General features: G+C 36.1%; 2 protein-coding genes across 2 annotated transcripts in view; one reads left to right on the top strand and one right to left on the bottom strand.

The window, feature by feature from the left end:
- Positions 1-1,364, top strand: part of LOC107740948 (zinc finger matrin-type protein 5-like) — a 2,931-nt gene extending 1,567 nt beyond the window's left edge. Inside the window, exons 4-5 of the mRNA XM_016553517.1 lie at positions 579-690; positions 1,199-1,364. Of these exons, the coding sequence (XP_016409003.1) occupies positions 579-690; positions 1,199-1,340 (254 nt within the window). The 3' untranslated portion in view covers positions 1,341-1,364. The remainder of the gene's footprint in view (positions 1-578; positions 691-1,198) is intronic.
- Positions 1,365-5,078: 3,714 nt separating this feature from the next.
- On the bottom strand, positions 5,079-17,834 carry LOC107740966 (calcium-binding protein 7-like). Its single transcript, XM_016553536.1, has 5 exons — positions 17,771-17,834; positions 10,172-10,315; positions 8,766-8,878; positions 8,218-8,365; positions 5,079-5,389 (listed from the first exon to the last, which is right to left on the bottom strand). Exons 1-5 carry the CDS (start codon positions 17,832-17,834, stop codon positions 5,262-5,264), a joined length of 597 nt encoding a protein of 198 aa, XP_016409022.1. The 3' UTR covers positions 5,079-5,261.
- Between the last annotated feature and the right edge of the window lie 1,394 nt (positions 17,835-19,228).

The raw sequence follows: 19,228 nt of genomic DNA, 5'->3' as shown, positions 1-19,228 counted from the left end.
GTGCAACAGTGAAAAGGGACCCCTTTCAAACAGTGTCGCGTTCCGAACGTTGTTTAAGCTACATACACCGGTATTGCGGTATTTTAAAAATTAATATCTTAACAAAAATAAACACAGGTATTCGGTATGAACCGGTATACCGCCCAGCACTACAGACACAGTGTATATATATATATATACCGTCTATTGGACTGCAGAAAGATACTAACTTTTCAATCTGCTACGTTACTGACTACTGACAAACTATGCTGAGACCGTGTCTGTGCCTCAGCAGGATGCGACAAAGCGACTGTTGAAAATCATTTGAACTTTGTGTCAGCACGTAAAAAAAATTTTCATATCGGCGGCATATCTGCGGCATATACGCAGATACAGATATATCGGCGACAGGCTCATATCGGCCGATAACATCGGCTAAACGAAGGTCTTATGGGTTTTGAATGACATGAGGGTGAGTAATTAATGACAGAATTTTCATTTTGGGGTGAACTAACCCTTTAATGCTGAGGGCTGTTGGCATACACTTAGAAATTTTCACAGTTTGTTAGACTGAGTACATTGTGGCAATTTCCTGTCAGATGAAAAGCGGCAGAAGGAAGACCCTGATCAAGATGGATCATCTAATGAGCGCAGCATTGATGAATGGCTCTCCAGAAGAGAGAAGAAACTGGCTGCTTTGACATCAGGAAGGTACTTAATGCAGGATACTGCACAGAATGATGATTTGAAAAGGCTGGAGTGTTTCTAATAAGTGTTTCATTCACTAAGATGGGTTTAGTTACTTATTATTTTGACTTTGATGTTGACAAATGATCACTTTTCTTACTCGCATGGAACTCATAATTCACATTCTACCATGAATGTTTGTGCTTATGTTACCCATTGTTTGGGGTTTAGTATTATACCAATTGCTGTTACATTTTTTTTAGTCTAAAACACCCAAATTTATGTTATGATTGAATATGTTGCTTAACTTAATGGATGAAGAATTCCAGCTGCTATGGTGCAAGTGTGTTTCAGAGAATTCAAAATGCATGAAAAATCTTGTTTTAGAGGTCACCCTGACACATTAAAATGAGATGCCTGCAGCCTACAGCTGTGTCATTTGCATAATTACCTGCCTATAGGTTCCAATGGTAGAGAAAACACACATATGCTCTTGAGCTCAGCAGTGACCTGTTACTCCTTTTATTTTCAGAGTTTTAAAGATTGAAGAGGAAGAATGTGCTGAAAACATTGAGATACCTCCGTATTTGCTGTCTATTCCAGATCTTCCTCCATCTCTTCATCCCCCACCAACTGGTGGTTGGAGAGTGACACTACACAATGAATGGGGTTGAAATGTAATTTATAAAAGTACTTTTTAATTATTTCTTTTTTTAAAGACCATGCTGCTAACTATTATCATTACTAAGTCTTTTTATGCAAATCTTTAAAGGAATATTTCACACAAAAATGAAAAAGAATTGCTGAACATTTACTCACCCTCAGGCTGTCCAAGATGTAGATAATTTGTTCCTTGTAATGTAATTTCTCCAAATCTATTCCATCACTTGCTCAGCACTAGATCTTCTGCAGTGAATAAGTGTGATCCATTGGTGAGCAAGTAATGCTAAATTCCTCCAAATCTGACCAGATGAAGAAACAAACTCATCTACATCTTGAATGGCTTGAGGGTGAGTAAATTTGCAGATAATTTTCCTTTTTGGATGAAACTATTTCTTAAAGGGAGAACAATATGCACATTTGTATCAAATTGTAAAGCAATACAAGTTGAGGTGCATGGTGAAAAAATGCAATGAACTTATATGGCTTGAACAGAAATCATGTTTTGCATGAATAAACAAGTTTACTTTGTGGACAGTTCATAGGAATGTTTTGAATAAATCAATAATATGGAGTTGTAATTTGTCTGTCCGGAAAAGAACACCGTGTTATTTTTTCTTAAAAGGTAGGAGTTAACATAATTGATTGTTTTTATTTGGTGTCTATCAAGAAGATGACAGTGTTCCCAAGCTGAACGTTGGAGAGACTATGGACAGAGTTATTGTTTTTGTCTGCCTTCTGTGTCAGTGTTTTAGATTGAAATTCAGATGAGTGTTTTCAATTTAGTCCTGATTGCTTGTTGCAGGAATGTTTTGTACTGTTGGCTTGCATGGCCTTAGTGAATTCCTCTTGTCTGCACTGATGCATGTTACACTTGACTGGGATGCATTACATTTACTGGCCTGGTGATGAAAGTTCTTATTGGCTATGCGTTAGAGAAAGATTTGACAAATTAGTTGTCTAAAAGCCTCTGTGTCACTGCTAGATACTTTTTCCTGATCTAGTTGAGTTTAGTAACTTAATACCAGCATCAGTTATCAGGTATATACAGCTCATGGAATAATTAAAAACAAAAATTGTTAGAAGACCCATTCCACCAAAGCATTTATTTTATATGCATACTTGTGTGGAAATATGACCAAATTAATTCAGCCAAACCAGCATCCTTTTTTGAAGTGCTGCTTACTGTAGTAATGTGTGTAATGTAAAAAACAAACAAACAAAATTACAAGGAGAAAGACCAAAGAAGAAGCACCACTGTTTTAATTCGTTTGTTCACATGGTACAATTAATTGTGTAACATCAGCACATGTTGGCACATCATAGATTCAGGGTTGTTTTCTAGGGCTACATTGATGCAATATAAAGTTACATACATCAGTTGGATATATTACTGTTACATCACTACATTAATATAATTAAGTGAGCTAATTTGTAACTGCCAACGTGTATCAGCCATTATGTAGTTGAATGTAATAGATGTAATTTAAGTAAATGTGCTGTAATATTTCCATGTGGAATAAGATGAATTTATATAAAGAAATATTGGAAAAATACAAAAATAAAACTATTTTTCATATAATCCTAGGAGTTTTACCCATTTATTACTCTGACTGAAAAAACATATTAAATAATAATACCCCTATTAGTGTGTAAAAACAATTTGCACAGCAGATCACATGCTTGAGCTTTGGAAATCGAGAGCATGATATGTTGCTGATGTCCTGAAATCAGTATATCTCAATTTGTATAGATATAGATATATAAATCGTAACTTTAATTCACAGTAAATTGTCATCAAATAAGCATAGATTGCATATTTTAACAACAGAGGCTGACCTTGACATTACACAATACAACATGTCAGAAAATTACAAATACATGCAACTGCAAAGAAACAGGTTTTCATCATGTCAGCATTTACCTTCATGATCAGAATGTTGAATTTTGCTGACTACAAATAACATAAATACCTTCTGTGATATATAATATTAATAATACTATGAAAAAAAGTCTTAAGTTGTAAATTGATATGTTTCACTCTACAGCCTCATAAAACCAATGCAACACTTTCATTACAGTCATATGCAGTTGCAGATCCATTTAAATACAGACTTAACAGACTTAACGTACATTATTGTTTTTCCAAATTAAGTCTGAGAAATGTTAATGAACAACTTATTTGTATCAGTTAAGTGTCATCTGTGATATAGCACAAACACATGTGAATTAAATACTGGGAAAGTGCACAAAAATATTGACTTTGAACTTCAAACCTAAGACACAGAACAACAACATCCAATTAACTGTTCAGGCACTGAGATTACTGACAAATGCATAAATTACAGATAGATGCTGGATGCATACATTTATTTCAGAGTATGCAAAAATATTGCTTGTTACCATTAGCTCGCCACAAACTTGTTAACTTGAAAATAATACTTTTGAATAACATGCACTGGTTCATTCCCTTTGAGTCATGCTATGAATACATAAACGTGAAGCAGCTGTATGTAATTTTGTGTATTTTTGCAACTTTGGAGCCTCCTGCAGTTAAGTGAGTGGAATTCACTTTCCTAATTACATTGGAAAGCTGTACACATGCATTTGTAAAGCAATCCACCCTTTTCGCAGAAATTTGAACTCGCTCACTCCCAGAACAGACCTTTGAGGGGAGAGTTTAAAAGAAACAGACTATTCGGTCAAATGATTTTGAAACCCATATATCAAGGTAAAAAAAAAAAGACATGCAGTTGCTTTAAAAGCAATGGAAATCTTAAACTTAACCTGTAATTTTCCAGTTGACCAGGATAATGTGGACACAAACTCAGTTAAACGTAAACGATGAGAGAACGTTAATGTCATGACTTAAAAATTAAGAATTTACCATTATACAGATCACAATACCCCAGAACAATGAAATCCACAAGTTGTTAAAGAAAATAATAATAATATTGATACAGACTGATTATTCACTGACAACACTGATGTTATCAAAATGCTAGGCAACACTTCATGCAAATATGTAATCATATGTATTAACACTCAGAACAATTATATTGCAGGATATCGACAAAAACATTTAGTCTCACGTGGCACACTATACGAATAGCCAGTAATATTCCTCACACAACCAGCAGACAATTTAATAAAAGACCTGACAACAAACAATCCTGAGAGTCAAGACTGGAAGAAATAATGTTTTTAAGTTAACAAAAGACAATTGCACAGGTTAGATTCAGTAACACTTTGGATTGTCACCAAATGTATACTCTACTTTCCATCACAGTTTATTACTGGTAAATTTCTAGTACATTCATTTTCTTTTTGAATTGCTCTAAGCCTAACTACTCATGGTGACTTAGACTTGGTGTTGACAAATTAGTTTATTCCCTCTTTTCATTCTGTATCCACGAGTATCCCCAAAGGTTCAACCGGTGATGTTTGAGACCATGTTGGTGAAATAAATCTCGGATCTACTGGATCTAAAACTGTGTAACATACATGACCCAGTCACACAACATTGTTACAAAAGGGGGAAATCGTTTTGTCAATGTCATTGTGTCATGTTATATAACGACCCTGACATGATATTGATATAAAGTGGATTACAACTATACAACACAATACATTATAATAGATGTCTACTTTGTAACATAAGCCTAAGAAAAACTGTAATATTTTATAGGAGAATGGTCATTAATATAGTATAATGATAAAGACACTTTTAAACTATGTTGTTTTTGGGCTAAATTATTCTTTTGTCTGTCTAACAACAGTCTGTCTTTACCTTGAGTTTATAGTAGAATGAAAGTGCAGCCTTTGGTGTTTCTGTAAAACAGTGATCATTAGAAACTAGTAAAATTAGTGGATTTTTTTGCATTTTTATCTTGTTTCCTTTTGTCAGTCATTCATTGTCTTAGAAACAGAACTGTTTATTTCATTCCTCTTCGAAGCATCTGATTGGCTGCGATGAGCATGACGCTGATGATGAATGCAATGGCGAAGGCACAAATCAAGCTCTTGCGCACACAGGTGTGCTTGACTTGTTGCATGGGACTTGCTTTGAGGACAAATTGAAGAAAATGCAAGAGAAAGGTTATTGTAGATACTGCATTTTTCAAATAGACATATATTTATACAACATCAGTTCTCAAATCTGATTGGTCAGGTAGCATTAAAAGAGTCCAAAAACTCTAGTAATTTTCACTGTTTGTATTACTTCATTTGTCTGTATTTATGTGTTTCAGTCTGTTTTTTAATAGCGGAGACTATTCAGTGACTCTTTCTGCAGGTTACATAGTTTCACCAGTAGGTGGCGACAAGTGAGTGTCCTTATGAGGGAGTCATTGAATCACTCATTCAACCGACTTGCACAAAAGCACTGATTCAATCAGTAATGAAACGAACACCTGTCTTATAAGTGAGTCATTGAATCATTCATTCAATCCATTCGTTCTAAAACTTTGATTCATTCAGGAACAAAACAAGCGACTTTATGGGTGAGAATTTAAATAATTTACTCAATAATGATTCATTCAAAAAACGCTTATTAAGTTAGAAACCAAACACGACTACTGTGTTTTGCTCGGAGTTGTCACAGTCCTGTTGTGGATCCATTTGAAAATACTGTATATCATTGGCGTTGCAAACCAGAACTGCCAATATTGTGTCTAAAATGTAATTTACTCAATATTAACCTTTTGTATAAAAGTAACCACACTCACATTTGTACTGTAATATTCCAGCTGCTGCAGCTGATAGAACAACAGCACTCATGCTTGTGTGATATTGCATACTTTTTTTTTCTTTTGGAAAGACAAACATTACATTTCTTAACTTTCTCCTCAAGTGTGTTTTAGTGTTTTTTTGTTTTGTTTTTTGCTTCAATTCGACACAATATGTGTATAAGCTTCTTATGAAAGGGAATAAAAACTTGCCAGTGGCTGGTATTCAGTAAAAAGATATTTTCTACCAAAGAGTATGAGGTATTCAAGTGCTCATCAGTATTGCAGATACATTCCCCACTGTCCTGCTTCAAACAGATTCATGAGCTCCTTTATTTCCCCAGGACTATCACCAGAATATGTTTCAGCTAAAAATAGACCATTTTCTACACTGCAGCAATGGCCTCTGTGTCTTGGGTTTTTAATGGAGTTGACAGACAATTTTGATTGACACGATAATGCCCAGGCACTTCATAATGAAACGGATGCGTGGGCACACACAGGGAGCGAATATGCTAGAGACAAACAGCTAAAGTCAATGTATCATGTTTGTCACAATTTTGTTATCGTTTTTTGCTTTGCTGTTGAGAATTGTTAGTGTATGAAGACTTACTGTCAATATCTACTTGGCACTCGGGGCTGTTTAAGTGACTCTCCTCAGTCATGATGATGTTCTCGATGTCTTTCATAGTCAGATGGTCACAGAAGGTGTCATACAGGAGTCTCTTCAGCTCATCCACAGTCAGCTTTTGCATGTCACACTAATGACACAAGGAGAATGGAGAGTAATATTGACCTTTTCATTAAAGGAACAATGTTCAAAATGCCTAATATCCCTGTAAATTATGATATAACTGCTATACATGATCAGGGGCTAAAGCACAGATGAGTTATACGAAATAGCACATTTAAGAGACTATTGCCTTCTAATGGACTGAAACGGCACTTTCAACATTAATTTTAATTCAATGCTATTACTACCAAAGAAATGTCAGCAAGTTAATTGCAGAGTGTGAATAATGTATGAATAATCTTCTTTTCCACCCGTAATCACAGGGAGTCACAGAACAATGGGACAAAGTAAAGCTGAAGCCAGACAGAACTAATCATTGAGACTATGGGGGGAAATAATTGAGATTATTATATATATATTTGTATGTAATTAATTGTGAAAGTCTGTTAGCTTTAACATATTAGATAATGGGGTACACTTTTATCATTATATGTTTCTGAGCTAACAGCGTGTCATACGGCCTATGGACACAATAACCTAATTGTAGCTAACGCATAGACATGAGATTACATATGGTATCTGATTGTTTTATTCTGACATGTCTCTTTTTTATATATATATAAACAAGAATACGCTCTAAAGAAATTCCCCACATCACTATATAATTAAGAGGTAGGCCTTTATCTCTCAGGAACTGAATGAGTGTCAGGTAGGTCTGTGTATCACATGAATGTACATACATATTGGAAAGATTGTACACAGAAACAGTATGCATAACATCAATCAATCAATAAACAAAATTATGGCATTTATTTTATGTAGTTCCACAAAAAAATTTGTATATGGTGCAAGCATCTATTAAAGTTATTATCAATTAATGTAATTTACATGTGTTTTTTAAATGTGTCTTTGATTTTATATTATTTGTAATTTTTGAATGTAATACTAATTTAGATATGAACGCTCGCCTTCACCGTTCTTATTGTAAGCTTGAACTCCATTATAGATTTAATCTGAAGGCGTTTGTTCATACATTCATATCAAAACCAAGACATAAAATATTTATTTATTCAAATTATTTGCGACCATTGTTAATAGTCAGTAGTGTATAGGCAAAAAAACAAGCAGTTTCTTCATAGTGGACAGTAGAGGCTGCCGCAGGGCGCTCTCCATGGTGCTGAAATCTACATTCACAAAGTACTGGCAGCACTATCGCCACTGATAACGTCTCTCTTCAACTCACAATGAAATATCACTTACCCTCCACTTCATCCTCGGGGAGGCTGACGGGAGTCCTGTAGGAGAGGATATCTGGAATCAGGGAGCGAATATGCTAGAGCCAAAAAGCTAAAATCAATGTATCATGTTTGTCACAATTTTGTTATCGTTTTTTGCTTTGCTGTTGAGAATTGTTATCGTATGAAGACTTACTGTCAATATCTACTTGGCACTCGGGGCTGTTCAAGTGACTCTCCTCAGTCATGATGATGTTCTCGATGTCTTTCATAGTCAGATGGTCACAGAAGGTGTCATACAGGAGTCTCTTCAGCTCATCCACAGTCAGCTTTTGCATGTCACACTAATGACACAAGGAGAATGGAGAGTAATATTGACCTTTTCATTAAAGGAACAATGTTCAAAATGCCTAATATCCCTGTAAATGATGATATAACTGCTATAAATGATCAGGGGCTAATGCACAGATGAGTTATACGAAATAGCACATTTAAGAGACTATTGCCTTCTAATGGACTGAAACGGCACTTTCAACATTAATTTTAATTCAATGCTATTACTACCAAAGAAATGTCAGCAAGTTAATTGCAGAGTGTGAATAATGTATGAATAATCTTCTTTTCCACCCGTAATCACAGGGAGTCACAGAACAATGGGACAAAGTAAAGCTGAAGCCAGACAGAACTAATCATTGAGACTATGGGGGGAAATAATTGAGATTATTTCAAAGAAAACCTCCTCACCTTCCAGAATATGGAATCAAACTCGGCTCCATGGAATCTGTCAGGCATACCAGCTGAAGAGAGTTTTGGTCCGAGAAGTGCTACGAACTCTTCAAAGTCAACTTGACCGTCACCTGCGAAATAAAAGATACCAAAACACAGGCCAGCTTCACTGTAATCTTTTCTTGTGGGAAATTGTAATCTTACGCTGATCGAGCAGAACAAGATTTAATCTGAAGGCGTTTGTTCATACATTCATATCAAAACCAAGACATAAAATATTTATTTATTCAAATTATTTGCGACCATTGTTAATAGTCAGTAGTGTATAGGCAAAAAAACAAGCAGTTTCTTCATAGTGGACAGTAGAGGCTGCCGCAGGGCGCTCTCCATGGTGCTGAAATCTACATTCACAAAGTACTGGCAGCACTATCGCCACTGATAACGTCTCTCTTCAACTCACAATGAAATATCACTTACCCTCCACTTCATCCTCGGGGAGGCTGACGGGAGTCCTGTAGGAGAGGATATCTGGAATTGAGCAAAGTCCCCTGTACATGAACCTGGAAGTCACTGCACGCACTGGCATTTCTGCGAGGGCAAATTAACGCTTGTGACCTGTTCTTCATATAGCACCTGTAGTTCGGCCACTGCAACTTTACTACAGAGCGCTTTCTGGTATCTCAAAACCAATAATCAAAACGTGTGTCTGATTCTTCTCCATCTTGTCTTATTGTGGTCCAGGTGCGATTAGTCACTCTGCACACTCATGCATGGAATGATCATTCATTCGATCGATTGCAGATTGCTTTGCATCAGGTGCAACAACTATTGCCTTGAAAACTTGAATTCAAACATTCAAGTATTGCCATTCAGACGGAGCTTGTATGGTACAGGCACGCGTATATTGCTGGAAATGTCCCCGTGTTCTGTACATCTTCAACTGGGTTTGAAGGATAAACGTAGAGCATCCCAACGCCTGTTCAAAAACAACGTGCCGCCAGCTCTCCTTGAGATTACGGTGGTTCCATTAGTTTATATTCACCGGGTACAAATGTGCACAAAAACCTTCGTTCGAGTGCAAAAAATCCCAATTGTAATCTTACGCTGATCGAGCAGAACAGCCAGACTTTAATCTTCTGAATCGTTATCAGGAACATCAGTCCTTTGTTCAATGATTCACAATAACCATTACAATATTGAATTGTTTTGCTGTTGCAGTTGTTTTATATTGAATTTGCAATTCCACCATACCTCTCTGATAAATGTTCCCATAGCAGGGCTTAGATGCAATCAAAACGAGACAAATTAATAGTGATCTAGAGAATATCACACAATTTAACAACATATGTTATGTGCTAAAATACACAGAGCATGTGTGTCCAGAAATGTGAATGTTTCTGTAGTTTTTGCGAGGGCTGATATACCATCCATGTCCAGTCTCTGAATGATCACCTCCAGCTCCACTTCATTTGGCATGTAACCAAGAGACCGCATGGCCACTCCTAGCTCCTGTTTTGAGATGAATCCGTTCCCATCACGGTCAAACACCTTAAAGGCTTCACGGATCTCTACAGATGGGCCAGATACATTGCCATGTTACAACATACAATGCTGCAAACATTTTTAATGTTAAAGATGACAACATTATCTATATCAGTATGCTTGATTGGAAAGTTGGACCACTTTGTGGATAAATAAGTGCCATGATTGATTGCCCTTTAAATATCAGGAGACAATCAAATAAAACATTATTAATAATTGTCATTAAAAGTAATTAATATGTGTCACAAGGAAATGTTATTCGAAGGATAAACGTAGAGCATCCCAACGCCTGTTCAAAAACAACGTGCCGCCAGCTCTCCTTGAGATTACGGTGGTTCCATTAGTTTATATTCACCGGGTACAAATGTGCACAAAAACCTTCGTTCGAGTGCAAAAAATCCCGAATTGTGTCACATTATACTAATGCGCATTACCTCCTGGGCATCACCGCCTCCCTCACGCGCTTGATGCAATCCTACAGGTAGTCGAACGGTCTCGAGTTGTACAAATTAGAATATGTTGAAGCATTCCAATCACCAAGATTTCTAACATTTTAATTTTTTTTGTCCATTAAGGTACATCGGAGAAAATGTGGCATGCTCATAAGTAAATGACAAAGCACACGAGAAACATAGGTCCTCCGTTACAGAACGACAAACAACGTGTTCATTTACTAGAAATGGCTGCTGGTAATTGATTTGCGCAAACTCGAGATGCTAAACAGAAATCCAAGAAATCAGTGCTCCGCTGCTTCCTCTGTGAGGTCTGATCCACGAATGCGCGAGCGCCTGATGCGTGTCCCTTCAGCCAAAGTCACTCGCCTACACTGTCTGCGCGCGCTCCAACGCGCGTAACATACCAAAGGCCGCTTTTAATCAAACTCTTTCAGTTTTTCCAAAGGTCTTTATCTTCAATTTTGTTGTTTTTCGGTAACTCAATGAGTGTGAACTGAGCTGAATAAATAAGCTCAGATCAGTGTATGTTTAGGATTTCTATATCTCTATGGATGCGCATGGGGCCTTATCGTTTAATGAAGTAGCCTATTCTAGGCTAATATACACTTTTTAGGCTACTACATTTTACAATGTTACGTGTGCTAGTTGTAATTTATTTGAAGAAAATCATTAAATATTAGGTCTACTGTAAAAACGTTCCTGTATTAAACTATAAAACGGTTCTAATAACTTGTCTCAGTTGCGTGTTTGTAACGCCTACGAAGTTTCAAACGCGATAGGTAAAATGTGTGTATGTCCGTTTCGGCTTTCCGTGGTCCAGCTCACGCTGCATACAGGTGAGTGTTTAAGTTTTGTTTATAAGTTATGAGGCTGTTGAAGTGGATGCTTCTGAGAACAAAATGTGCTGGATTTGCCAGTGCTTTGGCTTTGTTTTCAGAGTTCTCTGTTATTCGATAGTTATTGCATCTAGATGAACCAAAGTTAACAAAGTTTCTAAAGTTACTTTCGGTGTCGTCTTCAATAAATGAAAGTGGCTTTCACTCTGGGGCAGAATAAAGCACTAGAAGTTATAAAAATAGGTCAAATGTGGCTTGCAAAACGATGCGTGATTTATAAAGCAGAACTGCAGCTCTGAATGATTTCAATTGAGGTAAAATTAACAGGCATGAAAATAGGCAATGCAAGTGCTGTGTTTCTTCCCTTTTAACTGCACAAGAAGGTCAGATATTTTTAAAAGATATGTGTTTGTGTATACTTATGTATTATCAACCCAACCTTTACATTAAGAGAAATGCTGCACAAGTCATCTTTCCTTGAATATGTTGTTTTGCATGTGTTGAAATCTTGCAGCAGCTCGTTATTCAGAATGTGCTGGCTTGTCTAAGCTTTCAGCTTGTGCTGTTGGACTGTTTGACAGCTTGTCTCAGAACTGATCTCTCTCTGCTGCACCTGACTCTTTCCCCATGTCTCTCAAGTCAAATGTCTGTCTGACAACTGCCATTAGGAAATCTGGAAGCAGTTAGCATGCGTTTGAATATGGTGAAGTTTTTCTTCACTGCTCTAACTTAGAAACTTGCCATTTAGCTGTCACTTTTTAATCCAAGTTGATTTATCCACACTAATTCCAGATCAATGTCTTATAACGACCTGAGGTTACGTGCCTTGGTCAAGGGCACAGTAACAGTGGGATTACTGATTTTAAGATGGTTTCTGTAGTGGTCGAAAATCTAAAACTTTGAAAAAACAAAGTGTTCTAAGTTTCATGAGCTGAGAGCTCTTATATTCCTCTTCACTCCTAGTAGAGTTGCATGTATTGATTTTGTTTAATTGCAAGTGACGTGGTTTGTGTTTTAATTCACAGCCTCTTTGAAATCTCTTAAGCACTTTCACCCTATAGTCTTCAGTCCTCTCAGAACTGTCTGATAATGGTGGCAAACTGGATCAAGCGAAAGGCAGAATATCATGACTGGAATGGAAGAGACTGTTCTGATGCTCTGTACTCTGTCACAGTTACTTGTACTAAGTTGTACTAAAATGATGTAGCGAAACATTAGCTCGTGTCTTTTTCTGATAGATTGGTACTTGTTGACAATTTTGCTTGCATCAGAGAAAAAACATAATTGATAAAACAAAGCAGTACCATATTTCACTGCATGACAAATGTAATCTGTTAAACTAACAGAGCAGAGAGAGATACTTCAAAACCTCATAAATGCATTGTATTGTATTGCATTGTAACCGTTTACTGTCCCAAACGCTTTTGGGAATATTGATTGTGTCTGTAATTGCCTAGAGAGGCATTTACACGGATGACTGTTCATTGGTGCCTTTTCTTTGTTTAATAGATATCCACATGTGTTCAGAATATAATCAGTTTATCAAGAGAGAAAACAGCTTAGGGTCTACTGAGCAGAGGGTGTCTATAATATATGGTAAAACTGGAATAATTGGCTCCTGTATGGTACTACATGTGATGTATATTTTTATATAAACTTAATTTTTACATTTTAATCAAATGCATTTTATATTGGTCACCTTGAAATTTTCATGCAGAGCGAAAATGAAATTTAAGCATTGCTGTATGTCATGAACTGACCCTAGAGTATAAAAATAATTTGTGTCTCTCCTTGTACCTCCTATTCTGGTCTAATGTCTTTTGTCAACAAAATTTGAATGTATTTCTCTAAATTAAATTTCCTACTACAAACGGCATATTTGCTTGAGATTTATGACTTCGATAGTGTCATGTAGAGGGCAATGATTCATTTCAACCCAGTAATGATTTGGGTTATATCAAACAAAGGCTACTCATATAAATTAACCCATTAAAGAGGCTCAGCGAGTCTAGATAATGTGAAATATGCTCTTATAATTTAAGCTCCATGATAGTTTGACCTGATTCTTCTGGATTATTCAGGTTGAGTTGGGTCTCCAAATAATTATCATGTTAAATTTGTTTTCTCAATTGATCACAGCTAAAATAAACTCACAAATATATACACATTTTTTCAACCTGTTTTATGGACACTTTAACTGTTCACATAATTCATCAGCCCACCTCAGTATAATAAGGTCATTTAAATGATTCCTAAATATGCAGAAATCACTCAGGAAGCAAGGTGTTTTATTTAGAAATGTATTTTGCATGAGATTCCTGATGAATGAATCAAGTTTCCAACTAATATGCTCAGCTAAAGATATTTATGCCTCCCAGGTGAGCAGAACTATGACATAATGCAAATAAGTCTCCAATCAGTCATAGCATGAAATCAGTCTGACATATTAAAATAAGAAATGTTCGTCATGTCTCTGAACGCCCCCTTATCTTCAGGATATTGTGAATATTTTATTAAAGGTCAATCAGGTCATACATTAATGACATCATTCCTAAACAATAGTAACTTTCTTTGTATTACACTTAACAGTACAGGAAAAACACTAACCTGATTTGAACTCGAATTTAGCTGACGATCACTCTAAATAGTTTTTTAGTAAATAATCAACTTTTATGTTTCATTTGTTTTTGAACAACTAAAATATGTCGTGGCTGTATATGAAAATGCAGAAAAACACTTATTAATAATTATATATTATATAATTATAATTATTATCAATAATTTCCGCCCCCAGTTTCTCCATTCTAAGTGCTCAACAATGACTGTTGACTGGACTAATCTGAAACTCAAGAGGAATTTCTCTATAAGATTTTCATTATTTAACTGCCCTAGTCTTTATTGGAGACAACATCAAGTAAACCATAAGAAGATTGTGTTGGCGGGTGAAATTATTTCTGTCATCATTATAAGCACTCCTGCCTCATTGCAGATATTACAGCTTGGATGTCGTCCTTGAACGTCCTTGTTTACTGTGGGCTCTGTGTTTTGCTCGCATGAGTTCTGAGGTCCTACAGGACCCCCACAGTCTCTAAATGTCCTCATGATGCAATTAGAACACTTCGACTGTTACAATAATTTATTTAGAGTTGGTGGAGCTGGTGTACAGTTCTCATCAAGCTGATCATCTAAGATTGGCCTTGACTTTGATTCAGCCTCATCTAATCTCTCTACACATCTGGTGTAACCACTCACTGCTGGCATCGTTATTTGACTTCATTAGTGCCCTCTCATTTACATGTGGAAGGGGACAACTAACCTTTACAACTGAGTAAATAAATTATTTAGCTTGATTGAAAACAAGCACCTCAGATATGCTTTATATTTCTGACTATTTTTTAAATAGACCCTTTTCACATTTCCAGGGTTCTAAGAAGCGGAAGGTGAACGGAAACTTCAACGAATATATTTTTTGCTCATTTGCTCCAATAGCAAAACACAAAAACCTTTCTATGACGTTTCGAAAAGAGAAAAAAATCAAGAGATTGATTATGTTGGTCAAAAGAGGGGAAAGATTCGCTAATAAGAATAGCATAAATATAAAAAACTTCATCACAGTCTGTGTAAAGGGCCCATAGCTATATTAAGTGAGACAGAACAGCCTGTAATATAAAGTGCAGTCAATGATCGGTAAATTTGTAGTTCATTGTTAAGTGTATTTGTTGTGGCATTCTGATTAGAATATTATAAATACTGTAGATGCAATGATTTAAATGGCAAATTTAAGATGTTTTTCAAAATGTGGCATTGATTTTAGCATATAAAACAAGTCAAGCATTTATGTGAAAGATAAACAAAGGCACAAAAGATTAGCAATGCCTAAAGCTGCCACCGTGAAAGTGATCCATTGTTTATAGAGTGAAAACTCATATAATCAGTGTGGCATTGGTGATGTATGGCACAGTGTCCTCCACCAATGAATCACTTCAAAGCAATTCTCTCCTCCTGCTCTCCTGGTGTCCTATCAGGACGGCGTGAAATACCATGCCCTAAAAGTCCTGAGTGTCCCTCAGTTCAATTAATGTTGGATGATAGCTATACCAGCCAGGGCACAATATGCACCACCCTAGAGAGGACTGGACATATTGACTGTTGTGTGTGTGCCTAAATAATATGAAAAACCAGAAAACCTCAAACCATTTGTTGTGTGTGTGTGTGTGCGCATCAGAATTTGACCCGTAAACATTCAAGGCCGAAAGATTGTGGATGGTCTGAATCGCACAATAATTGTATCAGCCTTCCTCCATTTTGTCGTATCTGTCTGCTAATAGCATTTAAGGGAAGTGGCGCCATTCCTAGAGTCTGAGGAGAGAGGACTGCTGGTCCGGCTCTCATGGAGAGATATCACATGAAAAGGACAACTGCAGTTTGACTTTATTACTCGCATCTCTCTGAAGTGGCAAACGATCGTTTCAAAGTGTAAAACAGTTTCATTTTTTTTAAGGTTTTTTATCTGTAGGATTTATATGGAGTAATATATTAATATTCAATTTCATATGTTAGTATTATTCATAGCGTTGTTACAAAACCGCATTAGATATGTTTGAAGCATAGCAGCAATGTCAGTTATAAATATTTATAGGGACCGAATGGAACAAAGAAGAACAAAGAAGGAAAGAGCAATATAGTCTCATAACTGCTACCTACTACAAAAGGTTAAGAGTATTCTCTGCGGTGACATTAAGCTCAAAGGCCATAACAGATACAAGTTCATAACAGACATCTCAGAAGACCTGCAGCAGGAGCTTGTGTTCTTAGTGATCAAATCTGTAGTTTGTTATTTATAAAATAACATGTCAAGTCAATAAAATTAAAACATGGCCAATAAACCTTTCGTTTGGTTTTCAAATAAAATTCCACAATGACTCACATTTTGTGATTGTACTATATGGGAGAATACCACACCATATGAGATTTTAGCAAGGTTCCAAAAGGGAGTTTTCAGAGAAGAACCATTTCTGGTGCCCCTTTCAGTGGTCAGTCCTTAACCCTTTAACTGTCACCGTCCCACCTTTGGGACGCTTGGCGCTCTTTTTTGTTGTTGTCCTTTTTCTTTTACTTTTCTTTTTCCTTTTTATTAAATCTTTTAGTAATCATCATAAATCATATATCATTTGAAAGATTAGAAGCCCAAGGTTCATCCTGTGAAAACCATTTTGAAATCGGACATTGCGTTACCGTGGAAATGGTACTTTAAAATCTTTTGGCGGTCTCCTCCCCCTTAGTGGGCAGTGTCAAGTGTCATATTACAAAATGCATTATGATCTTTTAGAATCAACCCTTTTTATAATCTTGACAAAAAACATATAATTGGAAAGGTTTTTAATTTTATACCAATTTTAGAGTAAAACCTGTTATGTAAAATATTTATTATATATAAAAATAAAATAAAATTAATATAGTGCATTTCCTTTACAGTAAATTTAAACTACCATAACTTTTTGATACTTACATTTTTTGAAAACATTCCACTTTTGCGATAATCTGCTGATTTTCTTCTTTAAAAAGAGACCAACCTTATGTATGTATTCCAAAGTGTTCATAAATTACAACAATTTAAGTTTGGATAGTGCACCCGCATGCCTATTTTAAAAAATGGGGGGTGACAGTTAGCCATTTTTCTTAGTGTGGAGAACATTTTCAAAGTCTAAAGGACTTTTTTTCACTATGAAGAAATTGTTGTGCAGTACAAAGGTTCCATGGATGTGAAAGATTCTTCATGGAACCACAATGCCAATGAAGAGCCTTTATTTTTGCGAGTGTAGAGTACATTTGATAGATTTTATAGCCTTCTCACCACACTATCCATAGACCAAAAAAATGTTCTATATTGCATTATATGTTCCACTTAAAAAAGGAACAAACAGAAGAAAATAAATTGAGGTGTAGCAGTTTACTGAACAGCAGTCTTTGAGAAAAGCTCAGCAGCAACAGTCTAATTCTGTTTGTTTGTTCCTGCAGACATCTTTGGCACAAATCCGTTTTTGGTTCACCTGTATTATGGAAAATTCTCACCAGTCAGAGTAAAGAATTCTTTTACATTCTGCTCTTGTTCCTGTATGAGGTTTCCAAAACCTGACGCAAGTTTCTCCCAAGCCTCTCATGTAGTGAGAGAGGTGACATCTTTACTCACCCATGGGAACTGTGTAACAGGACTGACTTGACAATATGTCCATTTCAAATTCCTTTGACCCCATACCTCCAACCCGAGGCTAACATATAAAGTTTTTGCTTGGGTCTCGCTATATTATGGGTGGGGGGGGAGCAGAAAATACATTTGTCTTAGTTTGGCCTGATATTAACCAGTTTAACATCCTCTAATCGGTCACTTTAGAGGATGTCACTTTAATCAGTCTGAATAAGCTCTTTGCACTACAATCATTATATCTGCACTGTTTGTTTACTTCACTGGTTTGCACTCTATCTGCCATGTGCCTTGTGCTGCTTTATTTATTTGTTTACATGACCTTATTTGTATAGTTGTATTTTATATTTAATCTGTATCTATCTGTATTTATGTTCTACTGTTAGTGTTATCTGTATGCACCAAGGGTCTGAGAGTAATGCAATTTCAATTCTCTGTATGTATGTGCTGTACATGTGGAAGAATTGACAATAAAGCAGACTTGACTTGACTCTATATCCAGTTGCAGTTTCAAATGAACATTTTACATCGTATATTTACTTGCATTCAATTATTCTTGCACAGAGCTGGTTAATTGTAGGTTCATGCATGTAATTAAGATTGTTTCTCGAGGCTTTAAGCAGGGCACCCTGGTCAGCTGCGAAAACAATTTCAAAACAATGTATTTTCTTGTAATTGGTGATTGAATGCTGGAAAAACTGAATGCTGTATTATGTACTGCCTCCACATGCCTCAATACACTTTACCGTTTAAGCAGACTCAGTTACCCGCCTTTAAAAGGATTCTGGATGACTTTGTTGACAGATTAGGTCAACTGAAATTGCTAAATAGTTTTTATGAAATACTAGTTACATTTATGTCAGTGTCAGTGTCTGCAGGTCACCCTCAGAGAAGGTGACTTTCCTTTTTTCAATTTTGCGTTAATGTGTTAGTGGATCAGGGCATTTTAATGAATGGACTGATGTTGAATATTGTGTCATTTACTCTGGCACATCCTTCAGCTCCCCAGTCTTAAAGGGGTCATATGATGTTGCTAAAAAGAACATTATTTGGTGTATTTGGTGTAATGAAATGTGTTTATGCGGTTTAAGGTTAAAAAAACACATTATTTTCCACATACTGTACATTATTGTTTCTCCTCTGTGCTCCGCCTTTCTGAAACGCGTCGATTTTTACAAAGCTCATGTCTGCATTTGTGATCGGAGAAATGACAAACAACAAGCGCTACTCTACACTGTTCAAAACTCGCGTTTGAATCGTCAGTGGCAAATTCTTAAATATAAAAAAACTTACTAACAGTCTGATTTTAGGTAGGCGTGGTTGACTCTTAACTTTTATAAAGAATATCTCTTTGGATTTGAGACTTTAGTCTTTGCAACTTCACAGATCTTCTTTATGCACCAAGAGCTTGTAACACTCCAAAGAGAAAGGACAAATTTAAATCGC

The sequence above is a fragment of the Sinocyclocheilus rhinocerous genome, unplaced genomic scaffold (assembly GCF_001515625.1).
Source record: "Sinocyclocheilus rhinocerous isolate Xijiao unplaced genomic scaffold, SAMN03320098_v1.1 scaffold346, whole genome shotgun sequence".
NCBI classification, from domain to species: Eukaryota; Metazoa; Chordata; class Actinopteri; order Cypriniformes; family Cyprinidae; genus Sinocyclocheilus; species Sinocyclocheilus rhinocerous.
The sequence above is the reverse complement of the archived record's forward strand: the minus strand, read 5'-3'. Positions and strand labels throughout refer to the sequence as shown.

Bases quoted from the DNA above. Each gene is read 5' to 3' on its own strand.
- LOC107740966 (XM_016553536.1), bottom strand. From the start codon at position 17,834: ATGGGGTCAAAGGAATTTGAAATGGACATATTGTCAAGTCAGTCCTGT. The intron at 10,316-17,770 runs GTGAGTAAAGAT...GCCCATCTGTAG, and splicing joins CTGTTACACAGTTCCCATGG to AGATCCGTGAAGCCTTTAAG. The intron at 8,366-8,765 runs GTGAGGAGGTTT...TTGTGTCATTAG, and splicing joins TTGATTCCATATTCTGGAAG to TGTGACATGCAAAAGCTGAC.